Below are 24,322 nucleotides of genomic sequence, written 5' to 3'. Positions count from 1 at the left end.
GCATTATAAGTGGAGAGTGTGAAGTTTAAGATTAAAAGTTTTTTACCGCACTTTGGCAGCTGTGGGGTATTTACTATACAAAGAGAGGAAGAAGGCAGTCCACTTGAAAAACTATCAAGACAGTCAGGGAGGAGAAAGAAAGAAAGGTATAGAGGGCAAAGAAAGAGAAAGCTACAGATACCAAACTAGATAGTGACTAAGGAACAGAAAGATTAAGTGAATCAACTGCCAAAAGTGAAGGATTGTTAAAACTAGGGAGCTGGGTGAGAGCAAACTATTTGCTGCTTCTTTTAAAAAAGAGTGAGTGAGAGAGATATAGGAAACAATGACATGAGGTTGACAGATCAAAAGGTAAGGGCAAGCCAGTGAGATACAAAAAATCTAAAACATCTAAAGATGTTTGAATGGTTGACAAAATAGAAGATTGCAAACCTCTTACAATATAACTAAGTTTACCAGCATTGATTTATGTCAGTGGTTCCTGTTTGCTGGGGGGAAGAAGAAGGATGAAAAGCAAACAAGAATTGACACTAAAAAATGGATTTATAATAAATGAAAACAGGAATTATGTCAGAACATGTACATACTTCTGTTCTCGGTTTGTGTGTGTGTGAGAGAGAGATAGAGAGTGAGAGAGAGAATGAGGAGAGATGGAGACTCAAACACCAAAAAAGGTCTGGAGTTAGAGCTAGAGGAAATGCAGGCTTGACAGATGCTGCACAGCCATGAGGAGAGAAGAACAAGAAACATAAACAGACAGAGAGGGAGAGGAGGGAATTGACATATGAAGTAAAGGCATGGAGGAGAGCACAAAGTGCAAATGACACAAAAGAAGAAGCCAGGGAAGAAGAGGGAACATGAACTGTTAAAAAAGGATGTTTGTATAGCAGAAACACACCGTGTACTGCGATCAAGCAGACTGGCTAAAAAGAAAAGACATATTAGGAGGGGCAGGGGGTGGGGTTTTGTCGTGTATCCAGAAAGCGATCCAAACAGCGTGTGTGTCAGTGGAGGGTGCGGTTAAAAAAAGAGAGTGAGGGTGAATATGTAGAGACCAGAACAGCTGTAAACCAAAAGAAAGAATATCCAGCACGTTTATCCCATACAGAATGAACACCAGAGTTTTATTGCAACTTTAAACCAAATACTCACCTCACCTACTGGACGTCATGTCGACGGGCCCTGGCCTTGGTGCAGACGACCTGGCTGAGGGCCCCCAGGCCACAGGACCTGTAGGGCTTCAGACCCTTTTGGACCTGCTTGTGGGTGTCTATCATGAGTTCTACTCCTCACCCTTTGCAAGAGAGAAGTATGTCTCTGGTTTCCTAAAATGGGGTGAGTGTTTTGCTTTGATTTCTATATGTATGTTCAAGTGTGTGCTTTTTTCTTTAATATATCAAAAACTTCTACTTCAGTTGGTATGATTGACACATTAAACTATTAGGGAATACCAGACTACACTATTAGCATTTTAATGATTTAAATATTAACATGCTAACCCACATCTCACTACACATAATACAATGTGTAACTAAGCAACCAGATGGTGTTTATGCTGTTCATGTGGGACATTCCTGAGCTGAAAAACATGACTCTATTTATTATTAATTAACTCACTGACTGATTAACTTAGACACCTTAAACACTATTTTAAAACTGGGAATAGTTTTACATAGACACTTTTTTAGTGTTAAACCAGTTTTAATTTAGTTTTTAACTTGCTTTAATGCAATATATTACCGTATTTCTATGGTAACAATCAACCTTGTCTTCAGTCCCAGTTCTAGTTATGAAATTATTTGTGTTTGTCTAAGGAAACTGCCCTGGGCCTGACTGATGAGTTACTGTGGCATAAGTAATGAGAAGAACAAAGCGGCTGTGTGCATGAGTGTAATTAGTTTGACCCAAAACAAAAGAAATGAGAAATGGTCACTTTCTTTATGAGTCATACCTCAATAACTCAGAGCTGTTGAGAGGTACCCTCAAATAAAGATTCTAACTGAGTGGTTACTATGTACCTGGTCAGTTGTTTTTTGGAATAATCACAACTATTACCAATTGGTCCTAGTATATTAATAATGATAATGATTATGATAAAAATGGTTCTTAAATGGATCATTCTTTATGTACTGATTCAATAATATATATCCTGGTCTTTTGTCTACTATGTAGCCTAGTTCTTGACTCTATTATACCAATGGTGAAAACAAGATAACCCAGTAGCTTCTTTGCATGCCAGCTCTGACAGAGCTGGATTTTTCTGGTAAGCAGTGGTTTTTTAGTAAGCAAATCTTAACCCAAAAATATAGTTTAAGCAAAAATAGTAATCATGTGAACCAATAGAAAAAACAGTGGTGAAATTCTCTCACTCTTCTTATGAAGTGAAGCCATTGTTTTGACTTCTGATGATGTACTGGTACCTAAGCTCTTCACCTGCATCTCGCCAGTGTAAAGTATGGGGTTCATTTCAGTCCTTCTCCTCAGATCAATAATTTCCTTGGTTCATTTTCCTTGTCAAATTCAAAGAGAGATTATTGTCACAACATTAGGTCACCCGGTCTGCCACCTTTCATCTATATGCTGCTTCAGCCCAACCAGTGATTAATCCAATGTCGGCTGTGTTGTCAGCAAATATATTTATGCTGGTGTTGTTGTCACACTAATGTGTATATTTAAATTTAGAATAGGACCAAAAAGAGGAGACGGCGAAGAGGTGTTATGTCAAATGAGTTTTTAATTGACAAAAGACAAACAACTGAAAATCACTCCACGAGGAGGGCAGGAAAACACACGTTGTACTAAATAAACAAAGTAAAACAGACAAAGTACTAGTGTGAAAAATTAAACTAGTATGAGGTAAACAGGGAAAAACAGACAAACTAGGCATAAATGCAGACTGACACCCAGGGACAAATAAATAAGCAAACACAAAACCTGGACCAAACGAGAGGGGGTAACAAAAGACATCTGTGCTTATCTGGTCTTGATATGAGGGTAACATGTTATTGCACAGTTTGGGAAATTCAGAGACACAAAAAGAATAATAGTTTTTTGGCTATTAAAGCGGTGTTCAGCAATGATTGGCGGATCCCAAAAAGGTCCGCAAAGTATGAGTCAAAGTTCAATAAATTTTAACCACAGTCCCGCTCTGCTTGGCGCAAAGACAAGTGAAGTCCATGCTCTGGGGTCAAACCCTCCAGGGAACGGACTGGAAGCTGGGCTGGAGGGCAACAGTGGCAGCTGAACCCCTTCAGGGAACTGACTGGAAGCCAGGCTGGAGAGCGACGGCAGCAGTTGAACTCCCATGGACCAGTGTCGACCAGGACAGAACTTGGGTCAAATTCTGTATTGATTGGCCTTATAAACCGGTGTAGGAACAGGATGGATGGTGGCCGGCCCAGAGACAGATTCAGAAATTGCTGGGGCTGCATCTGACCCAGGTACAGACCTGGTGTCGACCAGCCCATGAACAGTGGCAACAGAATCATCGGCCGACCCAGCCACAGGAGCAGGAACAGGAACCGGGTGAACAGGAACTGGAATTGCACTGGCCGACCTCGGTGTGGGAACAGGACCTGGAAGGACACCGGCCAACCTTTGTGCGGGGACAGGAACTTGGTCAAAAAGGAACTAGTGCTGCGGACAGAATGTGTCTGAAGTTGGATTACAGAAACTGGCATGCTATGCGAGAGCCAGGTTTCCATGAAAATCAGAGCACAACATTCTCTGATTTCCCGCTGATTTTGGGGGAGCGAAAGTTGGCTAACAGCAGACTAGGTAGTGGTGGTCTCATAGCCCTAGCCTTTAGCCTAGAATGTAGCCCACCTCTCTTGCCACGTGTCCTTCTTGAGTTCTTTCTCCATTTTTTGCGGTGCCTACACGGATCCTGTGTCAGCGAGACTAAATGAAAGCTCATGGTAAGCTGTACCTATTTCTAGAAGTGCATTTCTGCTGTACCTTATTCTACCATATGAGTACTGTACATTTACTAAGTAAATATTACTACTAAAATAACAAAAATCAGCCAACTGATAAGGCTGAAAGATAAGCAGCAACTATCGAAAACCTGCACGTGAGCTGAATGGGAAGAAAGGGTCCAGGCTAATAACACGTATGACCCTGCAGGTCATCAGGTACCCCGATGGCATAATGAGCTGGTCAAAAGAGTAGATAGAGGCAAAGTCAAAATGGGATGCACCTCTAAAGGTGGAGGTGGTTCCAGATACAGACTGATAAACTTGTTATGGCCAACCAACCAGACATAGTAGTGTTGGACAAACTTAAGAAGAAGGCCGTAGTGATAGATGTAGCAATCCCAGGCACTAGACCTCTTAGGAGCTGTTAGAGCACTTACATTTCTCTTTCTATACATATATCCATCCAGAGAATATTTCCAGCACTTTTTCCACATTTTTTGTTACAATATTATTTTAAAATGGATCAATTCTTTATTTTCCCCAAAGTTCTACAAACAATACTGTATAATGAAAATGTGAAAAAAAGGTTCTTTGAAATGTTTAGTTAAAAAAAAAAATTTTTTTTGGGCAGTTTCTCACGTTCTTCTTATATTCTTATTCTTCTTGTAATAATAATTTTCAAAGTCCATCAGGGTGACTTGGGGGCAGGAAGGTAAAGCGGTTGTTCACCAATCTGGCAGTTGTTGGTTCAATCCCCAGCTCCTCCAGTTCAATCCCTGGCTCCTCCTGTCACATGTCAAAGTGTCCTTGAAGCAAGACAATGAACCCTAACTTAGTTGCTCCTGGTGGGCATTAGCCAGCTGCATAGCAGCTTCCCCATCCGTGTATGAGTTTTTGTGTGATTGTGAGACTCCTTCATTTACTGATGGTGACCATTTACCATCAGTACCCATTTCCCATCAGTAAATGGTATATTGTTGAGGTATATCCTTAACATATACCATTTACTGGTTGAGGCATATCATCAGCAATATACCATAGCCATTTTCAGTTCTCTCCAGAGATGTTCAATCAAGATCAAGTCTAGGCTCTGGCTGGGCCACTCAGAGACATTCACGGAGTTGTTCCGTAGCCACTCCTTTGTTATCTGGGCTGTGTGCTTAAGGTCCTTGTCCTGTTGAAAGATGAACCGTCGCCCCAGTCCAGAGCGCTGTGGAACAAGTTTGCTGCATTCTTCTTTCCCTCAATCCTGGCTAGTCTCCCGGTTCCTGCTGCTGAAAAACTTTCCAACAACATGGTGCAACCACCACCATGCATCGCTGTAGGGCCAGGTGGTGAGTGGTACCTGGTTTCTTCTAGACACCATGCTTGGCATTCAGGCCAAAGACTACAATCTTTGTTTTATCAGACCAGATAATTTTGTTTCTCATGGTCTGAAAGTCCTTCAGGCGGGCTGTCATGTGCATTTTACTTGTAGAGTGGCCAGACTGAAACCACTCAGGAGTGGTTTCACTGAGCAATGGTTTCAGCTGCAGAGATGGTTGTTCCTCTGGAAGCTTCCCCTTTCTCCACAGAGAAACACGGGAGCTCTTTCAGAGTGACCATCAGGTTCTTGATCAGGCCCTTCTCTCTCATTCGCTCAGTTAGGCTGGCTGGCCCACTCTAGGAAGAGTCATGGTGGTTCAAAACTCCTATTTACGGATGATGGAGGCCACTGTGCTCATTGGGACCCTCAATCCTGCAAACATTTACTGTGCCCTTTCCCAGATCTGTGCCTTGATGCAATCCTGTCTCGGATGTCTATGGAAAATTTTTTGGACTTCATGGCTTGGTTTGTGCGATGACATACACTGTTAACTGTGGGACCTTATATAACCAGGTGTATGCTTTTCCAAATCATGTCCAGTCAACATAATTTCCCATAGGTACACTCCAATCAGGTTATAGAAACATCTCAGGGATGATCAGTAGAAACAGAATGAGCCATGGCCAGGATGGCAAAAGCCATGATTACTTATGTACATGTAATTTATTTGTTTTTTATTTTTAATAAATTTGCAAGATTTCAAAAAACTTCTTTCACATTGTTATTGTGGGGTATTGTTTGTAGAATTTTGAGGAAATTAATTAATTTTGTCTGTTTTGAAATAAGGCTTTTACTTAACAAAATGTGGAAAAAATTAAGCTTTGTACTTTCTAGATGCACTGTAAATATAGACTAATTAAGTGAAGAATGTGTCATGAGTATAATCAACAGTATAATCAGCATGTACAGTATATACAGTTGGCCAAGTTTACTATGAATGTGATACTGGTGATCAGAGTGAATGGTTTAGAGCATGTAGTAAAGCACACATGGTGATTGGGATCCCAGTAATGTATTTTTGTCTTACTGGTTCATGAGTTATAATGAGTTTTATGAACCTTTATGAATTAAAGTGTGTATACATGGTCTCTAGACAAAGAATATAGCAGGGCATATAGTGGGGTTTATAGCATGTTGTGAATAAATGTATCTAGCAAACTCAACCATGTTCAATTGAGAGGCTACATCTCTTTGGGATAAGTGTCCTAATAGTACCACTGTTTCACATACTCAGACCTCAGCACAACATCAGTTTCACCTGTAGTCACTGGAGCAGCTGAGATTAAAGGTCTTGCAACATTTGGCCTTGCTCAATATTGGCATGTAGTATTTTGTAGTTAATATAGAAATTCGTATTGGTTCCAAACATCTGTTATTGATTACTAATAACAAATATTGGTATTATCACTGAAAAATAATGTTCTATTTAATGTCATATTTCCAGTTTTTCACCTGCCACATCCATCCATCCATCAGTTATCAACAACTGCTTATCCTGTTCAGGGTTGTTGAGGGCTGGAGCAACTTATCCCAGCTGTCACTGAGCAGTGGTAACCATTTCACCATGGTGCAACAAATCGTAGGAAATAAGTTGTGGTTCACTAATAATTGTTCAGTGTTTCCTATTAGTGAAATTATCGTTGGACATTTTGTATGCAATGTGAAGTCAGGATATGAAAAAAAATGAGATAATGAAAAGAAAGAGATAGTCAAGCTCTTAATACAAACATCAGACAACAGATCACTGAAACATTTTTAAGGTTAAGAAAATCTGCAACAGTGTTATTATTATTAAATTGTGTCAAACTAATAAATAACAAATTTATCTAAAACCACACATACTTCATTTGAAATGGCCATTAAAGCTCAGTACCTCTACAAATCTAAAATTTCACAGTTTTGGGTACAGGATATGAAGTGGACTGAGCAGACAGAGCTGAGCAGCAACACAGACCTGCTTCTGTAACCTCTGTCTTATGACCCAGAACACGTGGTGCTTAAAATCAAAAGGAGACAACAACAAGGTCATAAAAGGCAACCCTCTACTGCTTGCTTTCTTCCATGACCTGCCTGGGGATTATTCAACATGTGCCATGTGTAAACCCATGACTCAATGACAGACAGACTGTACAGTCACATGTGGAGAATAATAGATAAATAAGAGAGAACCACATTCATTGCTTATATTTTGTGATGGTTATTTTAACAATTTTGTTAGTTGAGAATATATAAACACAACTACACAAAACATTTTATGGCTCGTAATTCTACCCTTTCAGAACTTTAACCCATATGTCCTTGAGGTGAAAGCTTTCATCTTGTGTCCACAATGACATGACAGACATCCCAAATTTAACTACAGCATGTGTCCTGGAATGAGGGGCCTGTGTTGGATTTGGCCGGCCTATTTGTGAAGAAGCTTCTGAGTAAATCTGTTTCTTGCAGCTGGCACAGCTTATAGAGGCATCAAAGGTGGTGGAGGAGTTGGGGGTAGTGCTAGTATGACTGTCTAAACTAAATTTCATGGCCATCCATTCAATACTTGGTGGGGAATTTCAGTCAAAAACAAAAATTTGGACTCACAATGTGAGGTTGTCATCTCTAGATAAATGCCATTAGTGAGACTACCTGCACAATATTTCCCCATACCCAAGATCACATCTTTAAAAAAGTTTTAACACATCAACAAAAACTGTTGAACTAAATAATGACAATTTTATATTACCCCCAGTTCTGTGCATTTCCAGATGAGGCCTAAACTGCCCAAAGTCTGGATCTCCTGCTCCATAACAGAGTCTGGGGACTATCCACAAGAAAGATCCTATAATGGTTTGCCACTTGTATACAACCTGTAAAAACCTTCCTGCAAACCCCAAAGGTCAGACCCATCCAGAACTTTAGGATCCTGAATGCTTGTGCAAGCAAGTTTTCTCCAGCATGAACTCAAGGCTGAACTTAAAAAAACAAATTTCGTGCCTTACAAATGAAAGCCTGCAGCCTTGTTTAAACATTATTTAATTATTTATTCTAATAAATTCATAATTTCATAAATTGCTAAGAATATTGCATTATTGTAATGGTTAAACTAGTTAAACTATCAAATATCCCAATCATCAGCCTTTTTGAGATGGCTTTGTTGTAAATTTACACAATATAAATAAAGTTGAATTGAATACAATAAAGTTGAATGAATGAACACTCATTTGAACCTGTTAGTTATGTTGAAAAGCTAATTTAGAGCTATTAATTAATTTTATTAATTAAAATTATTTGTAAGGTTTTGGCACTTGTTATAACTCTTTCATAAGCTAGAAATGTTAACTCTGTCTGTGTCAGGTTTGCTTATGGTCTGGTTATTCCCTGGATGCCTTTCTTCACAGGAGAGCTCAGTAATACGTACAGAGCCAGAGTCAACATTTACAGAAACTAACAATGCTGTTTTTTATCTTCTCCATGTTATTCCCTCAAATGTATTATTAGTAACAGCTAGTTACTAACTGGTTTGTTACCGTTTGGTCAATTTAATGTTTTGTGGAATATTAGGGCTCTTGCTTGTTGTGATGTCTTTCTGCCTTTAATGTGTTTTTCACCAAGTGTAATCATGTACACTTACATTTAGTCATTCGGCAGGCGCTTTTATCCACAGTGACTTACAAGTAAGGCACAAGGCAAGCAGTTGAGGTTACTGACTTGGTATTTCATTGTATTTGTCTGAATTTTAGCATGCGGAAAGCTCCTGTATTTCTGCATTCATGCTGTAGCTTCTGTCAGCAGTGAAATTAAAAAAAGTGCCACTATGCCACTTGTTCAGACAGCCACATGTGTCCAGGTCATAACAAAACCAGCACAATGTTTGACAGATGACAAGTGCCTTGGTTCCTTTCAGTATTAAGTTAAACCTACTTAAATTAAAGCTTAGTATGCTTCATACGTCAATGTAGTAGCTACTATTTAATTAAAATTTTATGTACTTAAGCTCATAAAACAAAAATAACTTCAAAAACATATAGTCTGGACCATAGGTCTGCAGTAGATAAGGGATCCTTTTCACAAGATTGTGTTGTTGTTTCAGGAAACCTCTGCAGGGACAGACAGTATGTGTGCCTGAAGTTCTTCTCTTTTCTCTTCTGACATTTACTGTATGTGCCTGCCTCTGCCTCACATGGGTTTTTGAAGAGGTGGAGAATGACAATAAAAATAAAGGATGGAAAACTTTCCTCGATTCATAAATGATAGCTGCTATTTTTAACTTAACAGAGTGACACCAATTCACACAGTTGCTCTGTTGAAGAGTAACTCCCTTTATGGCAAACACAATCCCTGTTCAGCTGGAACACAAAGCAGCAGACTATATTCATTCAAGGAGGCGAGCCAAATAACTGCAGTTACTGCCCTGGAGTTACTGTAGCAATGCTGTGTCAATTTCAATACAATAGGTGGAAACATTAATCCTCAAAACAATAGGCAAACATTTAGTTCCATATTCAAAAATGAGGGGGGAGGCATCTTCTCTGACTTGTACAAAATTATGTAGAAGTTGTAGATTTAGAAGACAGAGAATTACTTTATATATAATTTACATAGTTTAAAAAGTGGACCTTTCTATGAGGTCAGCTAACCCACATACATAAATAATTACTTTCATTTGAGCTTACTAGTACCACTTTAAGAGGCCAGTAGTTTGTCATTCTTGTCATATTTATAATATAATAAAGTTTTAATTTAAAAAAATATATACATTTTACTTAATTTTGTAAAACTTCTATCTTAAAATCCCCAAACTATTGCTATTACAATCTCTAATTTTCTTGGTGGTGATACTGATACCAGCAAATCTTTATTCCTATAATGTGTACCATGACATAAAGGCTAAATCATGGTACAATAAAAATGACTTTGGCATCTCTGCTCTATCCACAGCTGAGCCCCTGGTGAGGCAGGTAAAAAAGACTCGCATCAAAAGAGAAGACTTTCACATTCTAAAGGTGATTGGCCGAGGCACATTTAGTGAGGTGAGGAGATTTGGAGCAGCAATTATATTTTAGAGTATTTAGTCAGCATGATCTGAATATGATCGGATTTATTTCCAGACAAATATGGATTATTTATTTAGTCTAATGAAAAAAACAAGACTAAACATAAAAGAAGAAAAAATAAATTTACAACTACTTTAAATTTTACAAATCCTTTGTCTTTTCTTGAGTACTGTTACTGCCATAACACCATATGTTAAACATTTTTTTCTTAAACAATCCCTGCTAGCAATTTTAATTATACTTTTCATTTTATTGTTTATTGTGATGTTTTCAGTGCATGTGGTATCCATTTATTTACACAAGCCTTTGTAATTTCAGACTTCTCAAATCTCATTTGGGCCCATGAACCTTATTTTATTATTTATTTATTTTATTCACAGTGTCTCACACAGTAGATTGAAAGGCCGTATTCAGCCATGGAAATATCTTCTAATATATAATGATCCATTTGGTTCTTTCTTTTCCAGGTAGCTGTGGCAAGGATGCGAAACACACAACAAGTATATGCTTTGAAGATAATGAACAAGTGGGATATGCTGAGGCGAGGAGAGGTACACATAAACAAGCCTCAAGTAATATGGATAGTTCTGTATCTGTATTCATCCTATGTGTTTTGGCAACAAGGAAGTCTTCCAAAGTACACCTTAGTCTTATCTGCAACAAAAGTGATACAGTAACACATTTTTTGGATTATGTCTGCAGCTTGTGGTCATCTTGCTCCTAAATTAACAAATTATTATAAAACACTATTAAATATTTGCCTAGTTTTATAATCTGATGAACAATGTTAAGAACTTCTACAATGTTAAGAACTTCTGCTGTAAAAAGATGAGACATTCAGTTTGACAAACACAGTTGCACTATTTACACTTTGTGAAGTTGCTGATTTAATAAGAGAGCCTGGATAAAGGAGAAGAGATAATTCAATGATGAGACATTTCAAGTGCAGGACAAACAGGTAGTCAGTGGTAAGGTAAGTAGGGGAGAAAGATGCCAGAGGTTAGAAAAGTCTAGATATTAACAGTTTCAAAAATCATGTAATTGTCCTTGAGTATTTCTGTTTGATATCTAACTCGACTATATTGTGTGCAAATATCTGTATAGTGTCTTGTCATCTGTCAATCTACTTTTGTCCAGTTATTATTTGTGTCTTCTACAGACAGCCTGTTATCAAGAGGAAAGGGAGGTTTTGCTAAAGGGGGACAGACACTGGATAACAGAGTTGCATTATTCATTTCAGGATGACAATTATCTGGTATATACACAATCCATTTTGTCTAGTAACTGTACAAATATGTCCTAGGTTATAACACTTACTGTCTAATTCTCATCCCTTTGCCATCTTTTCCACACATCCACTCCCCTTCTAGTATTTGGTGATGGACTACTATGTAGGGGGAGATCTGCTGACTTTGCTCAGTAAATTTGGCGACCGGATCCCAGAGGACATGGCTCAGTTCTACCTGGCTGAAATGGTCATGGCCATTGACTCTGTCCACAGACTGGGTTATGTGCACAGGTAGTTGTCATTTTCAAATATATTTAGATTTATGATATTTGGACTTTAGCTAAAAATAAGCATGTAGCTATGGCTTTGATGATGCTGGATGCATCCTGAGCATAATTACAGAAATTTATATCATGATCCATGAATTACGTTGGGATCTTTGCCCTTAACACCTTGGTGGAGAATAGCATGTTATGCAATAATTACTGAAACGTTTAACAGTCAGACACGTGCATTCAAAAGTTTACATACGGTCAAATTAAGTTCACCTCTAAAAGTTATGGTGCATTTTAGGTCAATTCTGAAATTTTAGATGAATTTATTCAGGGAAAAGACATTTAAAAAAGTACTCCAAGAAGATTTAAGGATAGCAGAAGAGGTTTGTGTTCAACAGATTTTTGAATAATAGGAGTAAGCCTGCTGAGCTTACAGCGATCCACAATTGTGGTCCCCTTGAACCAAAGAGTTTTGCTTTGAATATTGTGAATTCAAGTAGGAAGATGCACTAAACCTGATGTGGGCAAATACTGGAAGCCAATATAGAGATCTGAAAAATTGTATGACATGTGTCCTTTTTTCCTGGTGAAAAATAAGACAAAATGTGGCTTTTCAGATCTCCTGGAGGCTTTTAACTGTGTTCCTATGCAGTCCTGCAAGAGGAGTGTGGTTATTTACTAATAAGGGTAGGGCCTGGTCTTTCAGATGTTGAAGAGTTTCTCATATAAGGACACATCTGGTAGATAGGCAGAGATTTGAGCCTGCTGATTTCTGCATAGGATCCTGATGCGCTACCCATTGAGCTACCAGGCCACCAGTTTGATGCTGATGTTGTGTTGTATGGCATTTATGGCTGGGAAGCCCCAAACTTTTACTCAAAAAGCCAGTCAGGGTTACAAAGAGTTCAACATCAGATGAGTGATTTACATCTGGATCTGGAAATTGCTCCCCTGTGCATTGAACAGACATGTAAATCTTATATTCTTGGCTTTAGCCTTGCCTGTCATAGCTGCTACCGAGGGTGGGGCCACTGTTAAAACAAAAAAGGTGTATACTACCCTCAACTGCGATACAAAGAGGGGGAAAATACTAAAAATATCATATGACATTCTTTATATTAATGTAATCTCACTTTCACCTTTCACAGGGACATCAAACCTGACAACATCCTGCTGACAGCAGATGGACACATCAGACTGGGGGACTTTGGTTCCTGTTTGAAGCTCACAGAGGACGGGATGGTAAGACACAGTTTCACAAAACAAATGTTGGAAATGCAGATCATGAACTTGTGGTCTTGATACTGTTTTTGGCAATCTGTCAGATTGTGGATTTTATTGCAGGTTCACTCGTCCTTAGCAGTTGGAACTCCTGACTATTTATCTCCAGAGATTTTAAGAGCAGTAGAGGGAGGTGGAGGCTATGGTCCTGAATGTGACTGGTGGGCTCTGGGTATATGTGCCTATGAAATGCTGCTGGGGACTACACCCTTCTACTCAGAGTCCATCTCAGAAACGTATGCGAAGATCATCCATTTTAAGGTAAATAAACACATTATCTGTCCGCAAACACATTTTTAAATTTTAGACTTTGAATCAGATTGCAAACAATTAAAGCTCAGCTCAGACTTGAAGTTACCTTTTACACGCATTCAAAATTAATTGCAAATACCCAACGAGTCTCTGCACAGCTTTCAGGTAAATAGACACAACAATAAGTCTTTAGATGTAGAAAGGCGGGAAGAGCAAGCAAGGAGGAGCAGGTGAGTAAGTATTAAATCATGGGGATTGAAGGTGATCAAGGTTATCTGTTGGCATGGTGGTGAAAAGACTGGACTGGAAAAAGTCTGGACTTGACCTGACCTCCTGACTTGCTGTTTTTCTGTGTTTCGTTCACCTTTATCAGATGCCCTAAAAGTCCTTTGTCCTGCCAATGTGGAACTATGTATGTAACTTGTAATATTACAAGTAGAAATATAAACAACACTGCTCTACCTAAATGTTCTATTTTTTACAGGAGTATTTTGAGTTTCCTCCTTCTGGCCCCGACATTTCAGGTAAGGCTCATTCCTTCATCACTGGACTCATCTGTGAGAGGGAAATTCGTCTGGGGAGGAAAGGCTCCAGTGACTTCAGGAACCATCCATTTTTCTGTGGACTGGACTGGGGTTCCCTGCATAAACTCCCTGCCCCCTACATGCCTGAAGTATCTAATCCAACTGACACCTCCAACTTTGACATTCTGGATGACTGCCTTAGTGAAATGGTATTGTATTCTTAGATGCTAGTCACCATATGATACTGTACACTTATGCTGGAGCAGATGCTGGTGCCTAAAAGAAAACTTAATAATGGCCACGCTGATCAATGTAGTAAATGGTTGACATTTGGTTCAGGGGTAGCAAGAACCCTCAAATTTCTTAATGCAAATTACTAATAATAATGTGCATTCATTAAAATTGAACACACTTGTGTATTTCATATTTCACACTCCATATGTCATATCTATAATCGATATATGGTCCAGATAAAGTCACCTCTAGATACTCTTGGATTCAGGTGCAATATCTAAAAAATAATATAGATTGTAGCTGGTATAAAATTTGGCATCTGTTCTGCAGGAGACACTATCTGATGTAATGGACAGAGCACCAGTAGGAGTACACTTGGCTTTTGTTGGATATTCTTACACTGCTACCAGGTGAACTTAAATTTATCATTCTATGTAATTTGCATTACTTTCTGGCCTTAATATGAAGTCTTGCTCTGTATTGTTTAATTGCTTTCTCTTTTATAGTCAGACAGGTGCCATCGACCGCAGTCAGGACATCATGATGCAAATTGACCACACGAGGCTAAAGGACTGCAAAGCTCTGTATGCAACAGAGAAACTGGTAAACTTTATCACCAGATATGATGCTACAACTCATTTGATCATATAGGGTGCATAAGTCACTTAAAATCATGCAGCATTTAAAATAACATATTTTTACAAATGTAAAACAGAAATTGTTTATTGTGTTTTCTTGTTGTGCTGGGCCTAATGTACTTGTGGGGTGAATTTAGAGTCAGCTGTGGCAGCTCACAGAGACCCTACCAGACAACCTGCCTGCCCTGCTGGAGCTCCCACTGACATTGGAACAAGGTTCTAATGCACCCACCAACACCACCACCGAGGAAGAGGAGAAAACTAATGAAATATCAGGACTTGATGAGGACTTGCAGAGGTATGTGATCTTAGGCTGATCTATGCAGTAAAATAAACTAAGCAGTTCATGCTAAATAAAACAAATTTTTAATCAGTGCCTCTCACATTGCAGTATGACTTACTTGTGTCATACAAGTAAGTCATCAAGTTCATCAAAGTTTACTTTGAGTGGTAAACTTGATTTTTTTTCTATATTTGCCCAATTTTCTTACTTCCTCATTCTTCAAGACCATAGACTCAACATAATCTTAATTTTGAGTTACAAACTATCTTACATTTCAAACTGTACTTAGAAAACACTAGATAAAGGTAGGGAGGATAGAGGCATCTAATTTTAAAGGCACTTATGCTAAGAAACACTCTCTAAAACAAAAGCATGTCATCCGCATTTTTACAAGTAAATCACGTAAACCGATCTACACTGACCATGTGTTGGATTGCATGGCATTGTGCTTTATGCACGTAGCTGCTGGCCAAAGGGTAATTTACACTTATGGTCTTATTTAGAGTCTACACATATAATACACAATTCAGCAAGGGAACTTTGTATCATCTGTTATGGACATCCCCCAAGTTATTACTTACTTAAAGAAAATGTGTGACAAATCACTACAAACTGAATTCTTGGTGCTCTGAAAGACGTCATACTTGAGAAAAACACAAAAAAAACATTATGTGTTTTAAATCAGAGAATACTGAAGGTCAATTTGTGACTTTAGAAGTTACAAGTAGATTATGCAGTAAGACAACAATTCCAAGCATGTGTAAGTAGGCCTTGTAATGGCTCAAAAGGAATCAAATTAATTCAACTTTATTTATATAGCACCAATTCACAACAAATTAATCTCTAATGAAACAAAAAGTGTGAGAATTAGACAGATTTATTTCCAAACGCAGGATATCAGAGGTAAACTGAAAATCACTCCAGAATGGAGGACAAACTCTGGCTTGCCCGGTAGAGGGTTACAACACAAATTGTGATCGAAAAAGACATACCAGGAGAGACTAAACACAACATGGTGTCAGAATTACTGGGAAATGAACATAAGGAAAGGGAGACAGAACACAAATAGATGGGAACCAACTAAAACAAAACTTAAAGGAGGGGACCAACTGAATAGATAATCTACAGGACTGACAAGACATGTACACCATAGAGCAGATCAGGAATCAAAAAATAAACCAAACGACATCCGGTTAACATATTGAACTGAACATACGACAAAACTAAATAAAGAACACAGCAACCGAACCTCAGACCAAGAGAACAGGCAACAGTCCAAATGACACGTGACACGAGACAGGTAAACCAGAATGCAGAATGTTGCATGTAGTAGCAAAAATAATGATCTAGGGAACAGAGGGGAGAGCTGGGTTCAAAAAGGCAGGTGAACAGGTGTAAACAATTGTGAAAGGTGATGAGTGGTAAAGCTGGAGAAGTGAACAGGAAATGGGAAAAAGGGGTACAAAATAAAAGTCCAGGACCAGATGTGAATATGAAGCCTGACCTAACAAAACCTTGTGTTCGATTTATTTTGAAGATCTGAAACAGTGGAGCAGATTTACCCTTCAAAAAAAGACAATCATCCAATGCAGAGGCAGTCTATAATTGTAGCTTTAATAAAATCCCTCGAAGACATAGAATATGATAATATAAGAAACTCAGTCTTTTCTTCTTTATCAAGCAGACGGTTACAAGAGGCAGAAAAAAGATACTGTGAGTTGGAGAACGAAATGGAGAGACTGAAGGAGGAGATGCAGGACTGGACAGCCCCCAAAGAGAAAGGCAAGCTATCAGCACCCCTGCTTTCCCTTCACAGCATCTTCATTGTCATCATAGTCATCCCTCTGTACAGCCTAGACTTTTCCTTTCTATTTCATTTAATATAGTATGGTATCATTAGAACCAAAGTCATTTTGTTACTTAAAAAAAACCCACCATGGAATGTCATTCTTAATATAATAGGTTCATTGTTAGTAAAAAAACAATGAAATCCACAGGGGCCTAGGGCATATAGAGATGCTGCTTTAAATTTAACTCAGTCTGTTAAAAATGTTGTTTTCCAGGTGTCAGGTAGGATTACCTAATCCTAGAAACATCCACACAAACCAAATACTTCTTTAATGCTTAGTCTGTGAAGAACAACATAAATGTGAGGTGAAAAGAGTTCCAGACAAAATGAGCCACTCTGAACAAACACACAGTTGCACAGTCCCAGCAGCATCTGTTTATACTGGAGCCCTGAGTCAGAACATGGTGATAAATACCCACTCTTAGAATAGCCTTGGCATGCAAGAGCTTGGATGTCAGTTTCCATGAATCAATACAGTGTCCTTACTACACAGTGTTGTTACAGAAGCATGTAGACATAACAGCATGTATTAGACGTCACTCCACGCATAATGATAAAACACAACAGCGACTTATTTTACTTTATTGCTGCTTTCTCCATCACCCCTTCTTTCCTTCTTTTCACACTCACGCCATCATCACTGCTATTACAGTATGTGCTATTGTTTGTTTTGTTGTGTTTCTTTGTGTTTTACTACAAATCTGGCTGGCCAGCAGTGTACCACAACCACAAAAGCGCTGCAGCACATCATGGCCTCTGATGTTCCTCTCTTTCCTCTAATCACAGAGCTGAGTATCTTCCCAGAATCTCTTGCCCTGCCTGCCCACTGTGTGGATGCATCAGGGGATGTAAGCCTACCTTTAATCCACTTCCATATTCTCCTTCTCTGCCTGACATTAAAAATAAAAACACTTTTTTCAATTGCAGAGGCTTTGCAGTTGTTCTGTAAGTAACTACAACAAACTTTTCCAAACAGAGTTTGTGTGTATGACATGAAATGTGTACAGCTGGTAAGCTTTTTTACAAAGCTGCTGCTAGTTCACTAGTCTGACGTGCATGTGTTACAGAGGAAGAGATCGCCCCCAGCCTGCCATTACCCACTGGTGATTCCTCTCCACCGTCACCTGCTCCTATTCCACAGGGTACAGACAAATACAAACAGCAATTTTTCATTTAGGATTCAATTCCTTTTGCTTATGTAATGCAATAATTGTAATATATACTACTGATATTTTATTTTTGTTTTGTAGCTGTATATGGGAGATTACTTCATCATGAGTGGTGAAAGAACTTAGTTACCTTAGTAAAAGTAGACAAAATATGTGAACAAAACATACCAAAACTAAATTTCCTTACCACTTACCATGTATCCTCCTAGTAATAAATTACATATTAACAGTATTTAATATTGTAGCTGGTTAGGTGGCGCTAAGTTTTAGTACTTTATCTACTATTTGCCAGTTTAAAATAGGAATTAACAAGTTATACATACTTTCAAATGTAGTTTGTTCATTTCTTTGTTGCAATATTGCTGACTGAAATAATTATTCATAAAATGTGAATACGTAAGTAATGTAATGTACCTACTATTATTATTTTTTCTGACTTTAATAACTATAACCTAGAGGTAAAACAGCTTTTCTTCACAAGTATCTGTAAATGTACATATTAGAGCCCCTAAACACTCGTAAATGAATCCCACAGTTTATAGTACTTAACCCTCCTCTCAGTAGTCTCTGGGCCTGTGCACACAACCCTGTCTCCTTAGTAGGACAAGGATACAATACAATATGTTTTATTGTATTTATCTGGCAAGTCACAAATGTAGTTATGCAAGTTATCTGTTCTATGTTAAAATGATTTGATCTACAGTTCAATATCATTGTTATGTTTACACAGATACAGCACTTTGTTAGAGCTAGAGAAAGATTACGTTCTGGTCTTAGAGAAAAAGTAAACCACCATTTTCCCCCTAACTTTAACCAAAGTACCTAAACCTAACTGAAGACAACTGAACTTTACTGCACTGTGTGCCAACACAAAGAGGTTCTCAAAGAACGAGGACAGGACCCAGGATCCATGTCAGGTTGGCTTGGGTTTTTTCTTTTTGGCAGTTGTCCACGGAACACAGGGTCAGTTTTTCGATCCCCAGCCCTGGCTATATGTGGAAGTGTCTCTGGGCAAGACACTGAACCCCTAACAGCCCATTCCCCTCCCCAGCTGTGCAGTGCCAGTCCAAGCCCGATAGAAATTGGGGAGGGTTGCGTTGCGGCGTAAAAACTGTGCCAAATCAACATGCAGACCATGATCCGCAGTGGCGACCCTGAACTCACAGGATAACCCAAAAGGACAAAAAAAAAAAAAAACTCTAACCGGGTGAGGTTAGGTCTATATGTCAATATGTCCGATCTGAATGGAGTGTATCAGCTGTGTTGGTAGCGAGATTGATGACTGTAACCTTTAAACTCATCAGAGCTATGTTGAGTGAACTGAAGTCTAGCTCACCTAAAAATTTTAGAGTAACTTAATTTATAGATTTTTAATAGGTCATCTTTTAATTTTACTGCTCAGTTGTATATAATTAGTATTTGTCTTTAAAATCGAAACAAATTGTTGAGGTTTGTAAGACTCCACATTAGTTCTTTAGGGCATCACTATAACCGTATTACTACTCTTTTTTTACTTGTTACTTACCAGTTATCTTCAGGACTGTTCAATTCCATTCTGGCCAAAACTGTATTTATGCATGTTGGGCTTTGGGCTTGCAAAGACTTCTACCACAACCCCAATCACCTGAACAAGTGGGGTCGTGATTTAAAGTTCCTGGACATCTTGGGCACATCCAAACAGGGATTCATTCAATAAAATCTGTTGACAGAACATGATGGAATGGAAACAGTGATTTTTAGGAGACATGGTTGGTGCCACATACATTTTCAACTTAAATTTTATTATGAAGTTGTGAATTTGACTAGAAACTAGAAAATTCTCAACAGAAATCTAATAAGCCACATTAACTTAAAACACCTGAGGCATAGTGGTTTAAAATAAAGTCAAAAATGTAAAACTATTGTTATTATCAAACTATACAACCTGGTGTACAAATTAATTTTTATTTTATTAAATCTAATCAAATATACACCTTATCATGTCCTGTTCTTTGTGTCTAGGTTTGGCTGCCACAGGTGAGGAGTGAGTCATACCTGCTGGTGTGTGCAGAAGGTGGGGAGCTTCAAGCCTGGGAAAGACAATGTTATACTGAACTTTCCTGAATACCTTAAGGTGGCTTCTCCCACCAGGTACAGGGAAAAAACCTGCCCCACACCTTGGTCTTTTAAACTTAAAGAAAACCCAGGACTAAAGGGCTTCTGATGAGATCTGCTAACTCTGTCATTACTGTAGATAGAGTTTCAAAATTAAGTTTTCCAACTGATCACAAGAAAGGCAGGGAGCTAAAAAGGCAGAAGTGATGAAATGATAAAAACATTTTCTTACCTACCTTGCCTGTTTACAATAATAGACATGCACTGATTATAGAGCACACTGAGTAAGAGTCTTTAATGTGAGACAAAGACAGAGATATTTAAGTGACAGAAGGGACAAAAAAAAAAAAATATATACTATCTTCAGGCATTTTAGACCATATTGGTGCATTTAGTTTTTATAGTGAATTTGTTTTTGCTCATGTACCATATGTCTACCACTTTGTACATATGGTACATGAGGTTTGTACCATATATTTATGTGGTTTGTAGTTATGTTGTTCGACCATAGACATGTTTGCTGTGGCTGTTTTTGCATCTAAAATATTATTAATAAGGACTATGATATCTGAGTTTTGGTATTATAACTCCTTATGTACTGTATATTAACTTAAACCATACAAACACAAACTCGTACAATGTGAAAGCTGTGCTGCATAAACCAAAGCATAAAACTTTATTGTAGGGTTACAAGAACTATAATGACTCTTGCAATTTAACAGAATACACATGCACATATGTGAATGGTAAGTTTTAACCTTTCCCTTTAACACTAAACTTAACCAAACTATGAAGTGAACGAATCTAAATTTAAAGTAAATTATTTAAGAAGTCATTCAAGTCAGATTATTAGAATCGTGTTTTTGAATTCTTGTACAGTTCTAATGGTTTACTTTGAGTATTATGTGCATGAATCATGATATTTCATGCACCCTTATCATGAATTGTCACCATAAAGCAAACATAGTTGGAGAATTAGGTGGAAGATGTGTTATATGTAAAGTCAGAGAGCATATAGAAAAATAAGGTTGTACATTAAAGTAAGCAGACTGACATCAGATGTTTTATGACTCATTCATGATCTACTATGTGTTTGCTAGCCGACTAGTAATGATCACATTCAGGTGTACAGTGCAGCTTAATGTCAATGTTTTAATAACACAAATTCTATTTCAAGAAAAGTTGGGACATTGTGTAAAATGTAAATAAAAAGAAAATGCAATGTTTTGCTATTTTTGATGTAAACAGTACACACACAACATATCAAATGTTGGAACTGAGAAATGGTGGTTGTTGCTCATTTAGAATTTAGTAGGGGGATGAAGGACTCGCCCTTGAGTCCATCAATGCTCTATAATAATTATGTTAATTGCCAACAAGTCTGTATCATGATGCGCCATAAGTAGCTCAGTCTTTCAAAAGTGAGAATGTGGTGAGGTTCATCGCTCTGTGAGTGTGTGGTTGTTAAAGCATAACATTTGTCAGTGTAAAATTGAAAGAATTTGGGGATTGTATCATCTATGGTTCATAATATCATCAAAAAATTCAGAAATCCTAGCAACTATCTGAACACAAGGTGCAAGACCAAAAACCAAATCCTGTGTATCTCCACACAGGATTATGTTCCGGCAGCTATTTTCATTAACTAACAATCCACGGGATTCTGGCATATTTACTGAACATTTTATAAAAAGCAGGCTTGGTATCCAGCAAGCCTGCATCTGTTATAGTCAGGAAATATGTTGCAGTTGTTGAAGGAGATAAATGAGCTTCTCCAAACAAGCAAGAAAGCATACTTTGTAAGGTTTTTACTGTGGTAAGCAATGGTAACGTGTGTTGGTGGATTTGACTGGCCAGGAATGGTGAGGAAGCTTCCATGAGAGGCAAGTCTAGCATTAGACTGCTGGATACTGCAGTAGTGGCAGAATAATCGGGTAGGTTGATCTCAGAAATGATGGCTCAGTGGGAATGATGAATGGTAATGGTTGATTGAGACAATTCTCAGAAGGGTAAGGTGGGATAGTGGAGAATAGATTGGTGAGAAGAGGACTGGCTGCAGGGAGACAGAAGATTATGATCCAAGCACAAATGTCAGGAACACTAGAGTTTCAGAACTACTGTAACTAAACTAAACTACCTCTAACTAAACTACTCTTTCATAAACCAAATGTCTTTTCAGCTCTGATACACATTCCTGCTTGAGCATTTAGCTAAAAACTCAAACTTTCCCTATATTAACATTTGTCACTGCTTCAGACAGACACACAGAGTAATTCAGTGTAGTCAGAAAAAATAATTTTCATCCTCTAAGTTAACACTTTAATGTTATAAAGGTGTACAGAGATTAATAATACTGGTTAAACACTGACTTTTTTTCAGAAGTGAAACTAGAAGTTGACTATGGTTCAAGAGGCAAAGCAATCCACCAAACCCAGGGTTGTGGGCTCAATTCCCAGCTCCTCCGGATACATGTCAATGTGTTGTTGAGCAATACACTAAACCCCAAGTTAGTTGCTCCCAGTGGGTCAATCCACCTGTAAAGTAACTTCCCCATCAGTATGTGTGAAGATGAAATAGATTTGAAGGAATTACCAAATTCTTTTAGATCAGTTATTTGTTTTTGTAGTTTTAAGGTTTGTTTGCTTGCTTACCTTAAATGTAATTTCATGTTACATGTTATAATTATGTGTTAATTTATTTGTTGTTTAATTTTTTTTTGTTAGTTTTACTTTTATGCTTTTAATTAGTGGATGGTAAAAGAATATTTATGTTTGTGTGTATTGATTTTGTTGTGTTCACATTTCACATTCACATTTGCCAACCACAGATTGAACCACAGAGTGTTTTATAGTAATATGGTTACAATATAATAATATAATATTTGATTAACTTACTGACTTACTATGTGTCCAAAAACCTGTAGAGGCTTCAAACAAGCTGCTGCCAGCACTAACCAGACAATTTACATTTCACTTAAGGTACAAACCTAAAAAGAACTAAACTATTCGGTTAAAAAACAATGCATTTTACACAATACTAATTATTGTAATTCTGGAAAAATCTGTTCAGTAATCAATAAAGAATAAAGGTCAAAGATCACTGTAACCACTGTTTTTGCTCAGGTGGTTAACCCATAATGATCCATCAGCACCTATTAGTTCAGAATTTTTTTGTAAAAAACATATACTGTTTTACCCCAAATACCCCAAATTTGCAGCAATACCTCAACAACTCATATTGGATAGGGCAAGAATAACCTGTAGCAAAAACAAGTATATGCAGTAGCTCTGGCCATCAAGAGAAGATTGCATGTAATATTTACATAATTAATTTTCATAAGGCAATTTGTAGCATACTACAGTATGTGGTGGAGGATGGTGATGTGAACATATCATTGTTAATCAGGACTGTCAACTGATTAAATCTTTTAGTTGTGATTAATTGCACAGCTGTCCATTGTTGTATCACAGTTAATTACAAATGTATTGCACCTTAGATCTCATTAGACTGATCTGACAGTAGACATTTCTACTATTCTAAGTTTTAAGCGTATGCTCATGAACACAGAAGTGGACAGATTATATTAATGGCACGGATTTAGTGAAGCTGAAATTCATTATTTGATTTTTATATCTGCAAAGTCACATAGACTTAATATCTCCCTTAACCTTTTATCTACATAAATGAAAAACCAACAGTCCTGATATTAACCATTTGGTAATGTTCAAAATAAATATAGAACTCGGTCAGAGTCAGCTGGTGGAGGGATGAGGCTGGCTTAGTGTGGGAGCTGCTACATAATCCATTACAATCACTTATTAAGTTATGTGACATATTAAGCTAAAAATTTAACATAACAAGTAGGTAACGTTTCAGTGTATGCAATATGCATTTAGATAAACTCCATATACTGTAGTTAACACAAAAGCGATCAACATGGATAGAGCTGATATTACCATGTGTTTCAATTAACTGCTTTTATTGAGTTTTCACTTCACGTATTTTTTGCATTTGATGTTACATTAAAAGACTTTTCCCCTTGAGTTTCTCTCCTTAACCGAGATCTGTCTTCCCGCTCCTTCTGCAGCAGCTGCAGCTATCCAGCATGACTGTGTGTGTAGAAGCTGCCCATTAGACACAGCGAACGAGTGTTTATTATGAACACCACATCTATGA

At 37.8% G+C, this 24,322-nt stretch overlaps 1 protein-coding gene across 9 annotated transcripts; it reads left to right on the top strand.

Moving 5' to 3' along the window:
- The first annotated feature begins 982 nt into the window (after positions 1-982).
- On the top strand, positions 983-24,322 carry LOC137109058 (myotonin-protein kinase). Of its 9 annotated transcripts, none has more exons than XM_067494395.1 (16): positions 983-1,335; positions 10,204-10,295; positions 10,787-10,870; positions 11,479-11,574; positions 11,690-11,838; positions 12,971-13,064; positions 13,167-13,364; positions 13,840-14,088; positions 14,444-14,523; positions 14,620-14,716; positions 14,889-15,049; positions 16,716-16,816; positions 17,670-17,731; positions 17,811-17,828; positions 17,951-18,025; positions 20,054-24,320. In XM_067494395.1, exons 1-16 carry the CDS (start codon positions 1,170-1,172, stop codon positions 20,153-20,155), a joined length of 1,824 nt encoding a protein of 607 aa, XP_067350496.1. In that variant the 5' UTR covers positions 983-1,169; the 3' UTR covers positions 20,156-24,320. The 9 variants fall into 9 exon arrangements, with proteins under 9 accessions (XP_067350496.1, XP_067350500.1, XP_067350498.1 ...); XM_067494396.1 differs by having other exon boundaries at positions 986-1,335; positions 16,719-16,816; positions 20,054-24,315; XM_067494397.1 differs by lacking the exon at positions 17,811-17,828 and having other exon boundaries at positions 984-1,335; positions 20,054-24,319.

Source organism: Channa argus, chromosome 24, assembly GCF_033026475.1.
Source record: "Channa argus isolate prfri chromosome 24, Channa argus male v1.0, whole genome shotgun sequence".
In the NCBI taxonomy this organism is placed as follows: domain Eukaryota; kingdom Metazoa; phylum Chordata; class Actinopteri; order Anabantiformes; family Channidae; genus Channa; species Channa argus.
This window is presented reverse-complemented; position numbering and strand designations above follow the sequence as displayed.

Excerpts from the sequence above, each read along its gene's own strand:
- LOC137109058 (XM_067494395.1), top strand. The coding sequence starts at position 1,170 with ATGTCGACGGGCCCTGGCCTTGGTGCAGACGACCTGGCTGAGGGCCCC. Across the intron at positions 15,050-16,715 it reads CTTGATGAGGACTTGCAGAG|CAGACGGTTACAAGAGGCAG; the intron begins GTATGTGATCTT and ends TTCTTTATCAAG. Across the intron at positions 18,026-20,053 it reads ACCTGCTCCTATTCCACAGG|GTTTGGCTGCCACAGGTGAG; the intron begins GTACAGACAAAT and ends CTTTGTGTCTAG.